Below are 20,429 nucleotides of genomic sequence, written 5' to 3'. Positions count from 1 at the left end.
ACGTGAGCTGTGAGCCCTCAAAAGCTGCCGACTCCTCTGTCTAGTTCACTCCACGTGGGGGATAATTGTGGTTTTCCAGAGGACGCAGCTTCGTAGTTGTAGATATGTAGGAGAGCTGGGGGTGGGAACGTGGAATAGTTACTTTAGGAGTTGTTTCATTTCATTCATAACACATTTTAATTACCACATACGAACGTTTGCTTAAAAATCTGCTGTAGCAAAGGGGTAAACTTGTTCTTGTAACTGCTTCCATGTAGGAATGGGAGATTTTGCCTATTTTTTCCCCTCACTAAATAGTGTTTCAAGTTTATTTTAAGCATGTGAAAATGTGGGCAATTGACTCATAACCTGTAAAAAATAATACAAATAATACTAACGTAGGAGCCTGATGATTCTCTCTGCTTTATAGTTTGTTTGCAGCAAACAACATGTTACAAGTGAGCAGGTGGGAGGGGGAGTTTTAAATATATGGGGATGGATTTTTAGAGTTTGCAGCTGACGTGGATTAAAAATTCTTAGAACATTTCATCCATGAAAGGCAATTAGTTTTGTTTTATGAATATGAAAAGCACGTAGCTTGTAAGTACTGGAGTGAAGTCCCAAGTGAGTTATTAGAACTTGCTTTACTCATGTAGTACAAAATTAGCCATCAAGAGCTGATAGATTTCAAATATAGCTCACTGACACACTGATCATCCATAACTTTTCATAAAGACATTTTTTTGGGCTCACCTGTAATTACTGGATGCTGTTGAAGTCCTGAATGGGGCAGGTAGTCACAGATCAGGACACCTCCTTGCTCTTGATGGTGATTACAGCATATTGTGCAGCTGAGATATTGAATTGTGATACCTCTCTGCCCTCTTTCACAACTTTCAGCTGCTCCTTTCTGTCAGATTCATAAGTTAAGGCTGATAAAATGGATGGAGTATGCTCTTTTTTTTATTTTTGACATTAGGATAAATTCATGTATTAGACGGGTTTTTTGGAATAACGGGGTTCTTTGTGTGACTTGTCTCAGTGGTGAGAAAAGCTTCTCAGCTACTCTCAGGTGTTTTAAAAATTACTATTTTTCAGCTTCTTTGCCTGGTTTCTTTGTCTGGATTTTTTTTTTCACAGTGAGGGAGAGCCAAATGCTCATCTGTTAAGAAATTTGGTATTTCCAGTGTTGATCAACCGATGTTACTCATCCAGTACGTCAGTGTTTTAACACCTGAGATTCTCAGTTAAGGAACTGGTAGCCCCAGTTAAGGAACAAGGTCATCCGAATTCCATGGAGAAATTAAAACAGTATAAAAGCTCTTTGGCAAGCGCTGAGCTAAAATCCAAGTTCTGCCTGTGGAAATGACTGAATGTCAAGTTGTTATAGAGCACTGGCTGCTGTGCAGTGGCCAAAGGAGGAGGAGATTTGGGTGACCATCCCAATTCACTGACCTGTTTAAACAGTGCTGTGCTGATAAATTCTCCCCCACGGAGTCACACGGACACGTCGCAGCAGTGGAATTTAGAAAAGGCAAATCCGAGGGAGACCGTTTTGTCACCCGGGAGGCTTTAATTTATGGTTTTGTGCCTCTCATCCAGAGAAGAAAGATGGACACTCAGAGTGGGATGATATTAAACTGCTGGAAGTGCCGCCTAATAGATCACAGATGTTTGTCAAGCAGCAAATCATCATCCCCCCCGACACAGCAGGACGAGGGGACACTGTCACGAGATGTGACGTGTCATAAAGGAACATTGATTTGTTGCTCCCCTACAGTAAATCACGCAGCAAACATCTCCATTCAAATCCATTAAAATCCATTAATACAGGGCGTAGATTTTAAAACTGCTCTGACATTTCTGATTGAAGGCTTTGGCGTTATCGATTCCTGACGTGAGCGGGTCGCTGTTTGTCAATCGTCAAGTAGCACCATCATCTGAATGTCACGGGGTTTGCAGTGAGGTGGGAATCTGGCCAAGGTCACTGCTGAAAGGGATGAAGAAACGTGCAGTGCAGGCTGAATTTTGGGGGAAAGTGCCTCTGAATCATGCAAATGGCTTCATGAGCCTGGGAGCTGCTGCCGTATGACCTCGCGCTGAAGGACGGCTATTTACGGTACACGGGTCAACATGTGAGCTCTAATGAGTGTCAGGGCATGGGAGGAAGGAGGTTTTCTGTGCTTTGTTTCTAAAGCCATGTAGAATGGAAAAGTCAGAGGGATTTCACTGGGTTTTAAAGAAGCAGTAGTCTCTCTCTGCCATCTGTTTTGGAAGAGAGCAACTTACATACACATGTCATTCAGTGGAGCTTGCTGTCAGCAGCAACAATTTCTGCTGATGGGGGAACTTCAGGGAGAAGATTCATAACAAAAGTCTTTATTGTATGGAAACACACCGTTCTTCTTGGGATCCTGCTTCCAAATGCCTTTAAGGACTGTGACTAAACCACTGTTTGTGCCTGAGATGAATGACATCTGAGTACAGAAGCTGCCTGGACCAGGTTCCCCTGCCAGGCCATTTTTGTGCAATACAAGAGGGGATGGGAAAGTCCACCTGGTTTTACACCCTCCAATGCATCAAGACCTTTGAGATGTGATAAACTGAGTCAGGCTGATATGCTTTCTTGCCTGCTCTGATATTTCTCTTTCTGTTTTGGTTTTCTTTTAATTCAGGTGAAGCTCTGATCTGAGTATGAAAGAAAAATCTTCTTTGTTGTACAGCTGCTAATTTTTGTTTAATATGTATTAATCCATTCACCTTGCTCTGTTTCTGAAACTGCAGCACAGCTATGCTCAGTTAATCACCTGGAGTTTCAAGCTCCTGAGAGGCTGAATTTGTGGGAGATGGTGGGTGATGTCTTTCCTGCAGCATATCTAAATCACAAGAATGTTGTAGCGTGGCTGTGGCTGCCATGTGGTCCTTAAAAAGGCACAGTAATTACGTACTACATATTCATGATTGCAGGTACATGTGATTTGGAAAGCAGGTTGGAGGAAGTTTGGCATTTGGGTGGCACCTTCAAAAAGAAGAAAACCTGAAAGTTAACTGGAGAAAATGACAGTTCCCAGTTTACTGCTGTGCCTTCCGACAGCACTCAAGCTAAATACTCATTAGGACTGCACACGTGCATGCCCATGCTGTCTCGTTATTTTATTTTAACTTGGACTCCACAGCCATTACCAGCTATGATTATTCATTTATTCAGCACCAGAAACTCGGGCAAAACAATGAGTGGAGGATAGATGACTAGATCCCAAAGAGTTTCAATGCGAGCATAGCTAAAACTTGAGTGAAAAAATCCCACCAGTCAAAGGGGATGGCCAGTGCTGCAGCAATCCAGCCCAAATCACACTTTCTGTAATGCCTTGCTGTTCAGATTGAGCCCGTTTGTTCTAGCTGACTGGCTTTTTCCTTGGAAGTGTGAAGCTCAGCATTTTCAGAGCAGTGTGAAATAAGGAATGTAGAAAAAGGACTTGGAGCAGTGAGGTGGCTAATTGAAAAATGCTCTTGGAGCCGTGTGCTCTAACAAAGAGGCTCTGGCAGGTTTTTATGAGTTAAGTCGCTCCACAGTTGAGTTTTGATCTTGAATTTCGAATGAGTCGCATTTATTTTTTAATAGCAGTGTTTTGTTAAAAAGGAACAATCCTCCTGTTGGTTACCATAATGTCTAAGTGGCCATGACTGTCTTTCTAAAAGCAAATATAGAGAAACAAAAATAGACTGTTGGGTTCAGGAGTGTCCAAGTGTGTTAGTTGAATGTGTCTCTGTCTTCCAAGTGATGTGTCTTAAACTCAACAGGTCTGTGAATGCTGAGGGTCTTTAGTCTTATCTTCATTTTGCTTGGACAGCTGAAATATGTTTCCATGGCCTCTGGATGGTCTTTCCCCAGGTCTTATTGATGGTGCTGTGCAGATCATTGATGATTTGTTGAATCCAAGAGAGACAACTGCAGTCACAAATGTAATGATGCTTTAAAGCAAAACAATTCTATAAGCTACACCTTAGAGATGTCATTGTTGAGCAATCTTGTCTGGTTTGCATTGCCTTGCAAAACTCTTGATATTTTCCTCAAAGTCCAGTCTCTAAAAGCATTTTGCTTTTGCCTTCAGCTAATAGCCCTCACTTCTGAGAGAGCAACACTGCACTGAAGGGAGGGCAACCAACAGGATAGAAGTGAAAAGCTGCTGATAGTGTGGCTTCTTCTGATCCCTGTCACATATTATGCAGAGTGAAATATAACACATCTGACTGTTTGATTCACTAATTTGACTTGTGGAGCACAGCTGGTAGGCAGGTGGACTGTTAAGAGACAAGACAAAGATCTAAGATCTACAATCTTCTGAACTTCCAAGCAAAAAAAAAAAAAAGGCAGCCACAAAAAGCAAGATGTTTTATGCTGCTTGAACACCAAACGCTGTTGGAGGGAATGGGAGAAGTTTGGAATCAGAACTTTCTTGCTTTTGGATCTCTCTAACGTGATGGACTGGTGTGCATGTTTCTTTGCATAAATAGGAGGTGATTTTGTGCATGTAATTCATCCCAAATGTATGAATTGAGAGCCTCTGAAGCATCTGAAACATCTGGAGAAGACCCAAGAGAGAAAACTGTGATTTCTCCAAACACAAAGATCTGTTCATTCATGAGATTCTCTGGTGTTCAAACAGAAAACAGCAGTTCTGCTGTTTTCATTTAATGTTAATTTCTAGCTAGTGCCACCCTTTTGTCTGTGCCATTCTGCACCACCACAGTGGCTTATTGGTGGACCTTTTGGGGAGAGTTTCACCTGGCCCTGTCATCATTCAGCTGGAATAACTGCTCTCTGCTTCCAGCAGTCAGATTTTCAGTCTCAGCTGCTTAAACATACATACGGCGCGTGACTAAAGTAACAAAAAGATTTCAGCTTGTGCAGTTGCAATCCTGATAAAAATCTCCAGGCTGTCTCCATTAGGAGGTTTCATATAATGGTCAGAGGTGAGATTGGAAGGGGGAAACAGGGAAGAGTGAGGAGTTCTGCTTTATCTCATCCATATGTGAATACAGGCAAATTTTAAGAGTTTATCAACATTGGAGCAGAAGTAGTATGGACAGAACAGGGCTGAGAGGAGCCTCTCAAGGACAACCAGTGCTGCTGTTTCTCTGTGAGGTCACTTTTGGGCCGGGTTCAGGATGGGTGGTAAAAGTTCTCCTGGTTTTCCCTGCATTTATAAGATAATTCCTGCCCTGCCCTGTGCAACCTGTTTGTTACGGGGTGATTACACGGGAATTTCTGACCTGATTTCCTTGTGGTGACATCTCAGGTCAGAGCAGGTTGCTTGGGAAGAGGTTTGGCTGGGGGTGTGTGCCCGAGATTGTTTACACTGGGAACTTTACACTGCTGAACCTTCTGAATGCCATAAAATGCCCAGGATTTCAGTGTGAGCAGGGAAATGCTGATACTGCCATTTGGCAGAGTGTGGAAATGCGGCCACAAGAGTTGGATCTCAGAGGGAAGGTGTGAATGAAAAAAATAGCACAATTTTTTCTCCCTTTCCTTGCAGACCTTGCAGATGAGCTGGTGCTGCCTGTGCATATGCAGTGCCCAAGGTCTGCCACGTGTCAGGCGTGCAGGGCCAGATTGTCTTTCTCCCTACCAGAACATTTATGCTTTAATTTGGGACACGTGGTGGGAACTGATAGCGTCTTGTTTCAGAGAGAGACTTTCTGATAATCTCACTGGTATCAAGTCTCTGTGTGAGACACAAACTCCCAGCCCAAGCTGTATCCCAGCAGTCTGGGAGCTGCTCTGGAGTCAGGTGCTGTGCAAGGAGCCCTTGGCACCAGGCTGGGAGCTGCCAGCCTTTCTGTGATGCGATTAAACTATACCAGAAACTCTTCAGTTCAGGGAGGACTCCTCCACATCACCTTCTTGCTTGTCTGATTTAACATTTCTTATTGCACCCTGGAATTCTGGTCACGTTCCAGAGTCCTCATGTGAACTAGAGCCATTTAGGTGCCTTTTAATGAGTGAAAAAGGTGGAGGAACTCTTTTAAAGGGGATTTGTATGATTTGCATGCCATTCCTTTGCTGGTCTGTGATAGTTTCTGTTATAAAATCTGTTTACCTTGTACGTCATATCTACGTGCCGTTTGAGGAGGAGCCTCTGAGAAATGCAGGGCTTCCAAAATGTCCATTAAATACTGGACAGGTTTTTGAGTATTTTTAGTTTACTGCATTTTGTCTGTGTTGGGCAGGGGTTCTCCAACAGATGAGTTCAGGCAGAGCTGTTTCACCAGAAATCCAGAACTAAAACCTGCTGTGTTTTGGTTCTGGAAGAGCTCTACAAGCTTTCAGTTCACTGCAGTGTAATATTGCTCTTCAAACAAATCCCACCCAAACCTTCTCTGCAGCCAGTGAACTCCTTTGTACAGCTGAGAGAGCACTGCAGCAGCAAATCTGGGTCACACACCCTACAAAGGACACAGGACTCCAGATGACAAGTGCTCGTGTGCTCCCTGTTGCTGAAAAAGAGACTAAAATTAGCTTCTGACTCTTACTTGAATTAAAAATTACCCAAGGGGAAAAGAACTAATTCTCAAGAAGACAACTGTTATGTCTTAAACCCACACAGTCTCAGCCATGTATTGCTCCCAACTAAAGAACAGAAATGCAAAAATAAAAAAGCGATAACCAAGGTTTTTGGGAGAAAGGGGATTTTGTTTTCCCCAGAGCATCTCAGATGGGGAATATGAAGGAGGTTATTCGGGGCCCCAGATGAGTGTTCCAGTGCTGAACTCCATACTGTGCTGCAGCAGCATCTCTTCACTCTGCCATCTCCAAAACACCACAGTTTTTACCTGTGGAGTGCTGCCATATCCACATTTTGTCAAAATAAATCTTAACTACATGGGTTTTACAAGACCAATGAGTGAATTGGCTGCCAGCACAACTTTGTGCAGGATCAGCATTTTCCATAATCATATATAAAAAGTGATTATAGCAGACCAGAGAGTCTGAATATCTTTAAGACACTGATGCCAAATGCTGTCAAGAACACACAAATTTGTTAATATAGTTTAAGATTAGGGAAACAGATTGTGTGCCCAGCTTCAGGAATACCTTCTCTTTAAGGCATAATCTTTTATTTTGGAGCATTTGGCTTAAACATCCTTTGCAGCTCTGGGGATCACCACCTCCAGCAGATCAGATGTAGTGATATTTTTCTTTATATCTCTGACTATTAAGGTTTTCTTTCCAAATGTTAAATAAAATGTTTTCCTAAGCAACAAGGACTATATGGAGCTGAAGGCAGATCACATTCTGTAGCAATAAAACCTTATGTACAGTATAGGAACAAAAAGCAACTACTAGAAGTGGTTGTTACAAGTAGCTTTGCACAAAGATAAATTCCTGTATCCCAGAATACATTAAGTAGCTCTGCCTGCTGTATATTAACAATACTCAGTAATCTGTCCAGTATTTACTGGACATTTTGGAAGCTGTGCATCTCTGAAACAGAAAGAGTTTTCCTTGACCAAAGTCAACTTTACCACGAGGTAGTGATGGCTGAAGAAGGTCCAGCTGGGAGTTTTTTAGCCTCTGTTCCCTCCCTGGTGGGTGCCTTGCAGTGCTGCTGCTCAAAATGGGAAGTGAGGTCTGAAAAGAACATTCTCCTGTTCCATAATCTCCTTTTCCACGGTGTCCTCTCCTTTCTGCTCAGCTCTCTCTGCTGGGATTTTGCATAGCTGCCAGTTTTGTCTCAGACTTCTGTAATTACTGTCCTTGGTGGAGCTGTTTTAACCATGATTCTGGGGTAGAGGAGTCACTGCAACTTGAATTACCCAGACACAGTCTTTCTCCAAATAATGTCCCATAATTATGGCCTGTGGGCATCTGTATCCTCAGTCACAGTGATGGAAATGTTAATAGAAAAAAACAGTGTTGGTAAACAAAAAGAGAGATGTGAAGTCCTTGGAGCCTGGTCTTCCCAAACAAAATCTGCCTTGTTCCAGGGGACAGATTGGGGTTGGATGCAAAGACAGAAGGATAGTTGGAGAAAATGGTACTTGCGGTTTGGTTGCTGCTTTAAAATGTTTAAAAGGGGTTTTTTTTTCTTGGTTTACTTTACATTTTAAAAATGCTTTTGTTTACCCTGTTTGCCTTCTAGCATTGGATGCCAGGGATTTGTAGAAAACCCAGACTAATTTAGAGGAGAAGGTCATGTTTGGCTCGAAGGTCCCTTTTTTTAGGTCTCTCTGGTGAAAAGGCTTTACCTTCAACTCATCATCATTCCAGACTGTGGGTAGCTGATAGGATTTGAATGCTGCAAGTGAGGAGTGTGAAAAATTCCAGGGATGTTCTATGCACTGCTAGACAGAACTATATTGATTTAGGAGGAAATCCCAAGGAGGAAATAGTTCTTGTCAACTGATTACTACAAGTTACGGTTATGCTACTCTTGCAGACGCCTATAAATTAAACTGCCAACAGTTGGCATCTGCCACTGTCACAGTGCTATAGGTCATCCTTCCCTGGGAACTGAGTGATGCCAGAGTGACTTACCTGCCACAGAAATACTGAGGGAGGATTTGGGAGCTGGGAGGAAGGCAGAGTGCGCTTGGGAGGCGTGTAAGTAGCCCCAGCGTGGAGAGGAGACTGAGGACCTAGTGTGGGACAGAGGGAAGCAGTGCCTGACCCCCTGGCAAGCAGATATGGAGGGACTGTGATACAGGAGCCCCCAGCACAAGAGGTGCCCATGAGTGATATCATGACCTGAACTGTTATGTGCTAAATGTTTTCACGTGGCAGTGGTTCTTTTCATGCTGAAATTCCTTGAATTCTGTCTCCAGGTTGCTCTTTTTGCTCCCTCGACTCACGTGGAGGTATTATCTGCTAAAGCAGGGAAGAGGTCATGTTGATTTTGGGGGATATTTTCCTACCTCATACCTTGCCAGCAATGCAGCATCTGAGGAGTTTAAACTGGAATTAGCTGACATTTTCCTACTCTCCCAGGAATTCAGGAGTCTTTGAAGAACAGCCCATCTATGTGGGCTGAAGGTAGTGAGCTTGAGGGATAATTGATTCTGTCTGGAAACCTCTATGCTGATCCCTAAAACCAGGAGGGAAGGATTGACATTGTTTACTGTCAGTGGGGATTTGGTTTTTTTTCTGCTTTTTCACTGGATAGTTTCAGCTCGGAGTAACTGAAGATGGATTGAGGTGCAGACCTAATCAGGAAGATGTGAAAAGATTCATTTTTCTTTACTTTACAGAAAAGGCCACAGATGGCTCTTTGCAGAGTGAAGACTGGACACTTAACATGGAGATCTGTGACATTATCAACGAGACAGAAGAAGGGTATGTGCTACTTCAGCAGACTTTGAAAGGTCCCTGAACACAATCTTACTCAGCATGTGAGGAGGTGCAGCGAGGCTGGGGGCAGGTGCTCAGGGTTTGGATGCAGTTTGCAGATCAGTTCCTTAGTTTTCCTGCTCCTTAGACATTTCCTGCTCTTTAAACCTCTTGGAAAATACTGTATGATACAGTACTTGTAGTACCCAGGACCAGGTGCACTTGACATAGTAGGAAAAAATTCTTCACTGAAAGGGTGGTCAGGCATTGGGATACACTGCCCAGGGAAGTGGTGGAGTCATCATCCCTGGAAGTATTCAAAAACATTCAGATGTGGCACCTGGGGACATGGTTTAGTGGTGGGCTTGGCAGTGCTGGGTTAATGGTTGGACTCAATGATCTGAGAGGTCTTTTCCAACCTAAATAATGCTTATGTCCAAATGGAAATGGTAAAGGATTCCCTTTCCCACAGTTTATGGGATGTGAAAAGCCCGTCTAAGCTGTCTGTTAAGTGCTGTGTTTCTCCTTCAGGCCCAAGGATGCCATTCGAGCGCTGAAGAAGAGGCTGAATGGAAACAAGAATTACAGAGAGGTCATGCTGGCACTGACGGTGAGTGGGGGCAGGCTGGAATGCCCCAAAGGGCAGAACCCTGCTCCTTTGTCATTTCCCTTTTCCTGGCACTCTCTTGAATGTCCACAGTATTTCCTTTAACAGCCACTGCTTTGCCCTTTGCTTCTCTCCAATTGCCTCCTTACTTCCTCGGGGAGTGTTGCTGGAAGCTTTGCATAGCAGTTTTCTGACTCAATTGATTTCTGCTTTTTTTCATGGCTCTTATTCTTCCGGAGTACTGTCTGAGGAAAGTTAAAGTAGCCCTGTTACTTCCTGAGGTTTTCCTTTCTACTCTCTTCTCCCTGTGTCCAACCATTCCTCCACTCCAAGGCAACAGCTGTGGGCATATTTGCAAGTGAGGATGATGAACTTGCCATATTTTCAGCTTCATCAGTAGCTGATGCACAATTTCCCTTGGGAATGAATCTCTGTAGGAGACTTGCATTAATTTGCGCTGATCTAATTTCACTCAATAAAGTGTAAATTATATTCTGTGCATTTAGGCAGCGCTGCTAAAGGTGTGGGATAATTTGCCAGTGACCTTTCCTGCTGATGACTTTAGCTGGGGGTTTCCTGGGAAGTGCAGCACCCCTGAGCGTGGTGCTCTGTGCCACAGTGACCTGAGGAATGAGCAGCAGGAACTAGATGGAGTTATCCTGCTGTGGGAAGGTGATCTGTATGATTCTTTCACGGAGCTCTTGTTGCATCTCCCTGACGAGGCGTAACCGTACTTTCTGTCTTCTTGCCATTTCCTATCCTGGATTGTCATTTTGACAGATTACCAAAGTCCAAACCATGAGATTATCCATTGTGCAGGAAAGAGAGAAATTCATCAGGAATGAGCCCGTGTCATCATGGCTGATGAAAGTAGCTGAAGTAGGAGAGTAATTACAGACTGCTCAATACGGAGTCGCAGTGGTTATTAGGCATGGCTGTAAGGAGAAGTGACGCCTTGGATTTATCTCCATGCTAATCATGTTCTTCAGAGAAAAATCAACAGCTGTTCTTCCATGGCAGTTGAATGGCAAGTGGAAGGTGCCTCCAGCTAGGTTGCAGGGGGAAAATGTGTCAAAGTATAACCTGTCAGAGCATTCACAGGGGAGTGTTTTGAATGAGTGAAGATCATTCACCTGAATTCCCAACTCTAAAACATGGCTTATAGCTCGGAGCAACTGGGTCCAGCTGTGTTCCAGGCACACAGAAAATGGTGGAGTGCCACAGCACAATAATATCTCACTGTGACAGGGTGTCCTCTGTCTTACCTGCTCCTGATGTGCTGCTGTGTACTTGGCTGTTCAGCTGCGCAGGCTGGAAAGTTCTGCTCTGAAGAGGAAGAAACTTTCTTTACCTTGAAAACGGGCAAAGGTGGATCACAGAAATGCCCAATATGTTAATGGTGGGTGAGGTACAGCTAAATGTATGTATTGAGAGGAAGCTTTTTGGTAAAACTGGGGAAGAAGGGAATCATTAAGAATATAAGTGTAATTTCTCCTCTATCTTCTTGCCCTCCCATCAAAAACTTTAAAATTAAATGGATTAAAAAATCAGATGCTGTGTGTGTGATCAAGCTTTGCTCCAACAATGAATGGGTTTTTTTGTGTGTGTGTAGGTGTTGGAGACCTGTGTGAAGAACTGTGGCCATCGCTTCCATGTCTTAGTGGCAAACCGTGACTTCATCGATGGTGTTCTGGTGAAAATCATCTCGCCCAAGAACAATCCCCCCACTATTGTACAGGATAAAGTCCTAGCACTGATTCAGGTACCCAGCTTGTCTCTGCTTCCATATGTTGCTGCCTGAAATAAGGACTGTCTGCTTCGATGCTACGCATCGCTAAACACGCTGTCATCGTTAAAAACGTGGCAAGGTTTTTATATATAAAATCAAACAATATATCCAGATTGGCAGGGAAGGGCAGACATGCACACACATAGATATTTTATCCAGGGAGAACTGTCTGGATTTGAGTTAGAGAGATACCACTCTACTCTAAAACAGGAGGATTTAATAGAAGATAAATGGATGGCTTTGCAGTTTAACAGTCGTATCTTAGAAGCCGGAGACTTGCTGCTGCAGTGGGCTTGTCATCTGAGGCCAGGAGATTTCAGAGGCTCGTGCTTTTGGTGTCAGCTGCAGAACACTTGCCTTTCTCTGTCTGTTTTCCTGACCGTAAAATGGAGCTGTTTCCCTCCCATTAGAAAGCATTCTGCATTCCTTTCAAAGACGGTTATAGAAGAGTAAATGACCATATAGGAGTTAAAATGGTTTTGGTGTCTTTTCTCTGGTTATTGTGCAGTAAAAGCACGCTGTCAGATCCTTGCCTGCAGTGGGGAAGTTCAGACATGGGCCTGTCTGCCACTTCTCCTTCTGTGCAGCACAACAATAAACAGCCGTGTTAATTCCACAAACCATTAGCCACACATGAGGAAACATTGGTGCCTGCCTGGAGGAAATCTGACAATTATAGGAAGCTTTATCACTAAGCTTCCACAGGCTACTGCGTACACCAGAGACTAAAAGACACTGCGTATTTAAAATGATATAAACCTGCTGCAGTGTTCCTTGTGGGAAGGTATTTACAAATGCAGAGCATCATTTGCCAGATATACTTCTGATTTTTATGGCAAAGCATGCAGTTGGATTTCTGCTGGTTTATTTGTTATTAGGATACAGGGATAGGGCATCGTTAGAGCATGACTGTGTAAATAAGTGATTTTCAAACAGAAAATAGGCAGGGTGATGGAATTAGGTGGGCATTGCATAGGGGTCTGTGGGGCCCCTTTATTTCTGGTCTCTGATTTTAAGGCTTTTTTTTTTTTCAAATAGCACAAAATTAATGAAATTATTAAAAGCAATTCTTGTGTATCTGAGTCAGCCCTCCGGTGTCTGCCTGCTTGCAGTGACCAGGAGATGAGGTTAAATACTGTCAATAAAGAGAAACTGGGTGTGTTTCCCTATTGTTTTAGAGAATGCTGGTTATGCTGGGTCCTAGATTTAAATGGATTCCCAGTTGTCAGTGCAGCTAAGAAGTAAGTGTTTGTAACATAATCAGAAAGCCACAGTCGTTGCCTCAGTGTATTAAACAGAGCTTTATCTGAGGAGACTTAGTGCAGCAGAGCTAAAAGCCTCACTCTGGGTACTAAATGCCTTTTGATATAAAAAGCCTGAAAATTATGATGGTTGCCTGTGGGTGGGTTCTGTTAGTGTCTCTTTAGCTGGAGGTGGTAGGGGACTTTGTTTTCCAGACTGCCCAACAAGTTGGAAAGAGTGATTGCAGTAGCTCATCCCAGGTGCCCTATGGACTCACCCCCCAAAATACCTCATATGTCGTGACCACTTCACTCAGCTTAGACTTTGCTCTGTGGAGCTCCCTGGGGTTGCAGTTAACCCCCTTCTGGGGGGCTGATCTCTCAGCTCTGCTCCACTTTTAGTGGCATGCCAAATTCTTTTGAGGATATATGTAGTAAAAAGTGTCCAACACTGGCAAAATTGTCTTGGGATGGTCCCTGATTTAGGGGCTGGATTTACAATGGTATTTAATTAACCTGTTTGGGCACACTGAGGATCCAAGTGGGATTTATACAGCAGCAGCCTGGTCTAGAGTCTTGGAAGATCTGAATTGAGTGTCACCTCTGTCCTGCACCTGTTTGGACAATGGGCAGGTCTCCTAAGCTCTAGTGTAGCTCCTTATCCATAAAGCAGAGCTAATATTACTGTTGCCTAGTTGGATTGTAAGCTGTCTAGAACAGGGATTGTCTTCAATGTGTGTAGACAGCACTTAGGACAATAGTGTCCTGTCCTGCTTGTGACCTCTGAGAGAGACTAATACAGATAATGCTCCCAGCTCAGGTGAGGAAGAATACAAATGGAAGTGTCTCCTTTCTCCAGGACAGAGAGTTGCAGAAGAGAGAGAACACATTAAAAAGGTGGAGTGCAGATGAAGTGAGTTCAGTTTGCAAAATCTATAGGAAGCCAGTGAAAGAGGGGGTGCATTAGTACATCTTCTTGGACAAACAAGCCAAGTTAAAAGTTAGGGGTGGCAATGCAGCATATCTTGGCCTCTGACTTTCTTTTGAGTGATGATTATTAAACAGAGCATCCCTTGCCTAACATTTTCCACTCTTGCTTGCAAATAGAGTTGAAGTGGGGAACACCATTATGTAGAAGTATCATTAAGATGATTTGTGATGTAAATTGAAAATGCAGTGAAAGAGTAAAGTTGAAGTCACTTGTGCCATCAAAATCTCTTTTAGAACTGAGGATGGTTTGGAAGGTCAGTTCCAAGGAAACAATGGCTATGTGCAATCAGAGCTATTTTCTCTGGCTCAGGCAGGGCTGTCTGGGCTTGCACTGCATCAGAACAGTTGATGCAGTTAATTTACTCTTAACAAAGCTGAGAAGCAAACCCAGGATTTCAGCTGGCACCTGATAATGGATTGTCTCCTTGACATGGAGGGTAGGAAATGCTCTTTCTCAGAATTGAACAGAAGAGGAATGCAAGTTAAATATTAATATTATTTCTTATCTTGCTTTGCTATCTTTGATTTTTGTCCTCTCAAATATCAGAAGTGATTAAAAACAGCTTTTAAAGTAAAAATAGTCAAAGAACTAGTGTAAAAGTGATGACTAAATGAATTAAGTTCAGAGCCCACACACCCGTCTCGCAGTAGTTCTGGATCCAGCATGCTGATACTCTGCCTCACATATGTGGGGGTTTGTGGAATGCTTCATTTTTTAATGGAGTCATAATATTTCAGTTTCTCCTTCCTCTAAATTTTTAATATTTGGCTGATTTCCAGCACAAGGGAGAGGGGGTTGAGGCTTTCAGGGTACTGTGCAGCTCTGTGAGTGCGGGAGCCTGGCTAGCCAAGAGAAGCACTTAGTACTCCCACTGAAGGAAAAGCTTAAATGTGAATTGAAGTCTTTTTAGACACCAGAGAATTCCTGCAGGAGAGATATTATGAGTGTTCTGGCTGTGGGAAATTCTCCCTTTTAAACTTGTTCTTTGTGCCCCACCGGGGTGTCTGAGTGTTGGATGTGCTCTGTAGGAACCCAGGCGCCGTTAGTTCTGCACAGGGACTGCCTGTTTCACAATACAGGAACCTCAGAAACTACCTATTTTTATGAAGTTTGGTCCAAATAAAACACTGAAGAGAACGTGACAGCTGTGTTTTTTTCTTTGGCAACAAATGAGGATGCTTCACAAAGTGAATGGAGGTTACTGAAGATTATTGTATGACTCTTATGAATTTTGCTTAGATCAATTGAATCTTTCACACAGACTTTTCCTGGTGGGTCATTGGCTATAGAATATGTCAGAAAGATCAGCATCAATCACTGCTGAGGAGACTGGAAGAGGCTTTAATTTTGTTCACAGATTTTGATGATGTCAGGCACTGTGCAGAGCTGCTGTGCACTAACTTCTGGTTTTTATTTGAATAAAATCTGTATGTGACTGTCTTAATAATATTTGCAGGATCTTTTAGACCAGGTCTGATGATTACATCTTCCCTTTGAAGCTGGAATACATGAAAGCTTTTATAGTCAGTATCTGAGGTCAGGGTGGAGCTGGAGCTTTGGAAGGTTTATGGATGATAATCCCTCGTGTTTTCCAGGCTTGGGCTGACGCCTTTCGAAGTAGCCCTGATTTAACTGGAGTAGTGCATATTTATGAAGAACTCAAGAGGAAAGGCATCGAGTTCCCCATGGCAGATCTTGATGCTCTGTCTCCAATACACACACCACAGAGGGTAAGCTGCAGCATTGCAATTCCAGGGGTATTTTCCCAGGATGTTTGAGTAGCTGGATAACTACTTGTTTTTCCCCTTCTGTTTGTCTGAATTTGGCTCATTTTCTCACTCCTGGAAGGACATTTTAGTAGTGAAAGGGTACGTAGGAGAAGCATAATACAGACTGATAAGCTAATGGTATCTTCTCCCTTGAGTCAATCATCAGAGAAGGGGAAAAGAGTTTGCAACACTTATACACAAAACCACCAGACAAATGCACCTAATTTGTTCAAAGAGAACCCAGCAGGATATGTGACTGAGATTTACTTCTTTTGCTCAAAAGTGTGGTGTTTTCTGTTGGTGATACCCCTGAGCCTGTCCTTTAGGGGTGCACAGAGTCTGAATCTCACACTGATCATCCCATGGTAACGTGAGGTTTTACACCTGTGGAAAGTTAAGTCTGGAAAGTTGACAGAACTGCTGCTAAGAAGTAACTTAATGATCACAGGTGTTCTGATTATTCACTCTGAAAACTGAAGTTAATGAATCTTTGAAGCGGTAAATGCAAGTGATCAAGGACTGAGAGATTACAATTCTTGTGTCAAGGTTAATTAAATTCAGTACCTTTGTATCACATAATTTTTTGTGTAAGCCTGCAACTTAATTCCTAGTTTAAAATAATTTTTAATTAGTTCTCTTTGGCTCTTGTTTTTATTTTGCTTATCATTTTTCTTGTAAAGGTAAATGGACTTAAATGCATGTGGGTTGGATCAAAAGATATGGGTGTGGAAGATTGCTGGAGCTGCCTGTTTATGGGCTGTCCTGCCAGTCTGTTCTCGTAGCTGCACTGACCTTTCCCGCAAGGTGCAATTATGTTCTATATTTGAGCCTGTTTGGCCCGAGGTTGCTGATAAAGCAAGTGCTGTCCCAATTCAGCTTTTGAACTCGTGTCTTTCTGATGTGGCAGAGTGTTCCTGAAGTTGATCCTGCAGCAAATATGCACAATTCACAGTCTCAGCAAAGGATGAGCAGCAGCTCTTATTCTTCGTCCTCCCCAACGGCGTATTCTGCTCCTCAGGCCCCAGCCTTGAATGTGACTGGTCCCATCACTGCTAATTCTGAACAGGTATTGGCATCATGATTCTTTCGAGTGAGACTCTTCCAGCAAGTCAAATTAGAAACTGATCTGCAGAGGAACTTTCATTTTAACTCTGTGGACTTTGCCTCGTAGGTCTGGCTCTACTTAGCAATCTTTCCTCCCATTATGCTGTAAAATCTGGGCTTTGGATGTGTCTATGTGACCAATCCACTCAGCAGTAATTTAGCAGTTATTCCCATTAGCCCCTCCTCTTTAAAGGCCCAGAATGTCTTGCAGATGCAGGAAGTCAAGCCCTTAGAAACACCCTAATATAGAAAACAGAATTTTCTTTTCTCCCTGTAAAAAATAATAACTTTAGAACCAAAGATCCTGCTTAAAATGTGTACAGCTTTCCCCACACTGGAGTGAGGCACGCAAGGTGTACCACAGCCAAGGTCTGGTTTTAGGTGCTGTTTTAATTTGCTTCCCTTCCATGCAGGCACAGCACATCTGGGCTAGTGATGATAGTTCTTTTCTTTTTCTGTTCCTTTTCTAAAATTCTCTCCTGGGTAAACTTTTTATCTTTACTTTTTGTTTTTTCCCCGCTAGAATGTCTGGAGCCTCAGATATCAAGTCAGACAGAACGAGAGATATCTCAAAGTCAGTTCTTGAAAATGAGCTGCTTAAACCAAAAGATTATGCAGTGTTTTGTTGTCTTTTTACCCAAATTCAGATTGCCCGGCTGCGCAGTGAACTGGATATTGTTCGTGGGAATACAAAAGTGATGTCTGAAATGCTGACAGAAATGGTACCTGGACAGGAGGATTCCTCAGACCTTGAGTTACTCCAGGTAACAGTTTCCTCCAAATATGATTCTGATCCTTGAGTTTCCCAGGGGGTGGGTTTTGTTGTAACTCACTTCACAAACTGGGTTTGCTTGGTTTACATAATGAATGTGGGCTGTGCTTGACCCTGGCCAGTCTCATCATGTGATGTTCTTCATTTGTTAAAGCTTCCAGTGACAAGAATTTCCTGACTTCCCTTGAAACTTGTTCTTTCCTCTTTATGTAGCCAGAATTTTTTTCCAGTGTTGAATATCAGGTCTCCATTACCACAAAGCAGCTTAGAATTGCCACGGGCTCTATAAGCCCTGAGCATCTCTGTTTCTTTTACATCCTCCATCATCACTTTTACAGTGTCCAGACATTCGCAGTCACTGTGCAGGAAAAAACACTCCATATTTCCAGCTGGACTAAATAATGCCAAGGGTCTGTGGATTCTCTGCCAATTGAAATCTTATATATGAACAAAATGTCTTTCCAGAGGCTGTGTTCTCAGGGTCTTAAGGTGTGTGCTCAGGTGAAGTTTCAGAGTGTCCAGAGGGTAATCAGAAGGGATTTCTTTGCTGGAAAATCTCAATCCAGTGAGACATTTAGTATTTCAAGAGGGTAAGCAGTATAAACACAGCTCATGTCTTGGGCTTCACACCTGCTTCCCAAGGCCAGTGGTCACGGGATGGCCTTTTGGCTGAGGAAGGTCATGCAGTCCCACATGCAGCACAGATGAGGAGCACTGAGATCTGGCATTCCGGCTGCTGCCCTTAACGTGGTATTTGCCTTTCCAGAGCTTCAGAAATAGCCTTCTGTTTTGATCCTCCAGCAGGGAGGATGGGCTCCTGCAGCAGTCCGTTCGGAGGAAGGCAGGGAATTGCTCTCTGTGATACATCAGAGTTTGAAATCCATCCAAAAACTGGTCTCTCCCATGCAGTGGCATTGTGTGTTTGTCTCAGAGCCATCATGGCAGCTGATGAGAGGCTTTGCAATAAAGAGCCTTTCAGTTACTGCCCATTTGGGTCGAACTGCTCAAAACAAAAGAAGCTTCCAGGAAACCATGACAGGCCAAAACAGCATCGAGCAGTTTGCTTACATTCAGAAACAACCACCAACATCTTGACAGCGTAACCTTACAGCATAGCTTTAAGGTGAAAGAATTTGATCATAAAATGGAGTGACAGCAACGATTCTTTATCCCAACTGGTTCCCTTCTTTGACTGATGCAGCCTAAATCTGAATCACAGAGCTGGGGAGAACCTGTTTTTGATCACAAAGGATGGTTAGCCTTTTGAGAGCTGTGAGCTGGGTGCTGCATGCAAGGACTCCCTGCTTTGAGGTTTATATAGCCCTCCTCCTTAAATAATTCCTGACATTTTCTCCAACAATCAAATGTAAACAGCCTGCTAGAGAGCCAACTCTGAGCAGAATAGATAGGTACTGTCAGCCCTCTCGGAAAGGCAGCAAACAAACCTCTGAAATGTCACAATCTGCTTCGAAAGTGATGGGATCAAAACTGACATTGGAGAACACATTCCTCAAGCTGTTAAGGCAGCTGGATTGCACTAGGTGAAATTTATCCAGAGCTTAGGATGTCATACCAAGCAAGGAAAACAAACACATTTTTGCTTTCATCCCGAAGGTTGTGTACCAACAAGTCCTCCTTGTTTAGTGCTGAATTTTTGCTGTGAAGTGGAGCTGGGAGGGGTGGAAGATGACAGAGGGACATGCTTTAGCTGGAATGTCAGTGCTCACTGAAGTAAAACCGTGGGCCTGATCAGAGGCACCCTGCCATATGTTACGTTTCTTCTTGCAGTCATCATCAGCAGACCAGTCTGACCTTTGCTCTGGAGGCCTTTACAGGAGTACAGAATTCTGCTAAGTAATTGGTGATGGAAGAGATGTCCTGGAAGCTTGAGAACTCCTGGTCTGGGCAAACTCAGATCTAGATTTCTTGATGAGAGACTTCTAAAATAAATGCCCTCACTCTGTATTCTTTAAAATGTTCTTCTGAAACTCCCCACTGCCTTTGTGCAGTCTCTTGTCTGTGCACTTGCTCAGTGGAAGGGAACATCACTGTGTGTGGTTCAGGTGTGTGGAACACACAACTTTTTATGCTCCTGGTTCTTGTTTTGTCTTCACCCTCATGTTCTCTGTAGTTGGTGAGTTCTCTGTCCTCAGCACTTCTCTTCTAGCACCCACTTTTAGTACTTGTAGCCCCAATGAATCTTTTTCCCCACTTCTTCCACCATGCACATAATTTGGTTTTTAAGGATGGTATTGCCAAAAAGATTGAATTTTCCTTGAAAGCTGTTGTATTAACGTGTTTTATTCTTAAAACAGATGACTGTAACACAGATATTTATTTTCTGAAGTACTCGGAGTTAAAGAAGAATCAGGAAGTCGAATTGTAAATAGGCTCTCAAGGTTTTATGCCATCATCTCTTGAAGGGCGTTTGATTAGATGTGCTTTTGGGTGACATTTAATCATGCAAAGATAAACTTGCCTTAGTGTTTCTCAGCTGGGGGATATGTTTGGCTGTGAGCAAAGCTCAACTAAATCTGCTTATTGCTTGTTGCTTATCAGAGTGTGTGTGCACAATGCATTCCTCCTAGGAACTGAACCGAACCTGTAGAGCCATGCAGCAGAGAATTGTGGAGCTTATCTCACGAGTGTCCAATGAAGAAGTCACAGAGGAGCTGCTGCATGTGAATGATGATTTAAATAACGTTTTCCTCCGATACGAAAGGTGGGACACCTTTCCCATCCACTATTTGCATTCATTCTGGGCTCTCACTTACATATAAAATAGGTCAGTTGGCAAGATGGGGCCTACTGGGCCAATGGTCCAGCATAACACAGAGAAGCATTTA

General features: G+C 43.1%; 1 protein-coding gene across 5 annotated transcripts in view; it reads left to right on the top strand.

Moving 5' to 3' along the window:
* The window catches only part of TOM1L2 (target of myb1 like 2 membrane trafficking protein), a 56,707-nt gene that overhangs the window by 10,375 nt on the left and 25,903 nt on the right, over positions 1 to 20,429 (top strand). For all 5 annotated transcript variants that reach the window (XM_032704493.1, XM_032704495.1, XM_032704494.1 and 2 more), the window contains exons 2-8: positions 9,232 to 9,316; positions 9,842 to 9,920; positions 11,530 to 11,679; positions 15,534 to 15,668; positions 16,615 to 16,773; positions 17,459 to 17,575; positions 20,172 to 20,305. In XM_032704493.1, coding sequence (XP_032560384.1) covers positions 9,232 to 9,316; positions 9,842 to 9,920; positions 11,530 to 11,679; positions 15,534 to 15,668; positions 16,615 to 16,773; positions 17,459 to 17,575; positions 20,172 to 20,305 — 859 coding nt within the window. The remainder of the gene's footprint in view (positions 1 to 9,231; positions 9,317 to 9,841; positions 9,921 to 11,529; positions 11,680 to 15,533; positions 15,669 to 16,614; positions 16,774 to 17,458; positions 17,576 to 20,171; positions 20,306 to 20,429) is intronic.

This window comes from Chiroxiphia lanceolata, chromosome 16 (genome assembly GCF_009829145.1).
Source record: "Chiroxiphia lanceolata isolate bChiLan1 chromosome 16, bChiLan1.pri, whole genome shotgun sequence".
In the NCBI taxonomy this organism is placed as follows: domain Eukaryota; kingdom Metazoa; phylum Chordata; class Aves; order Passeriformes; family Pipridae; genus Chiroxiphia; species Chiroxiphia lanceolata.
This window is presented reverse-complemented; position numbering and strand designations above follow the sequence as displayed.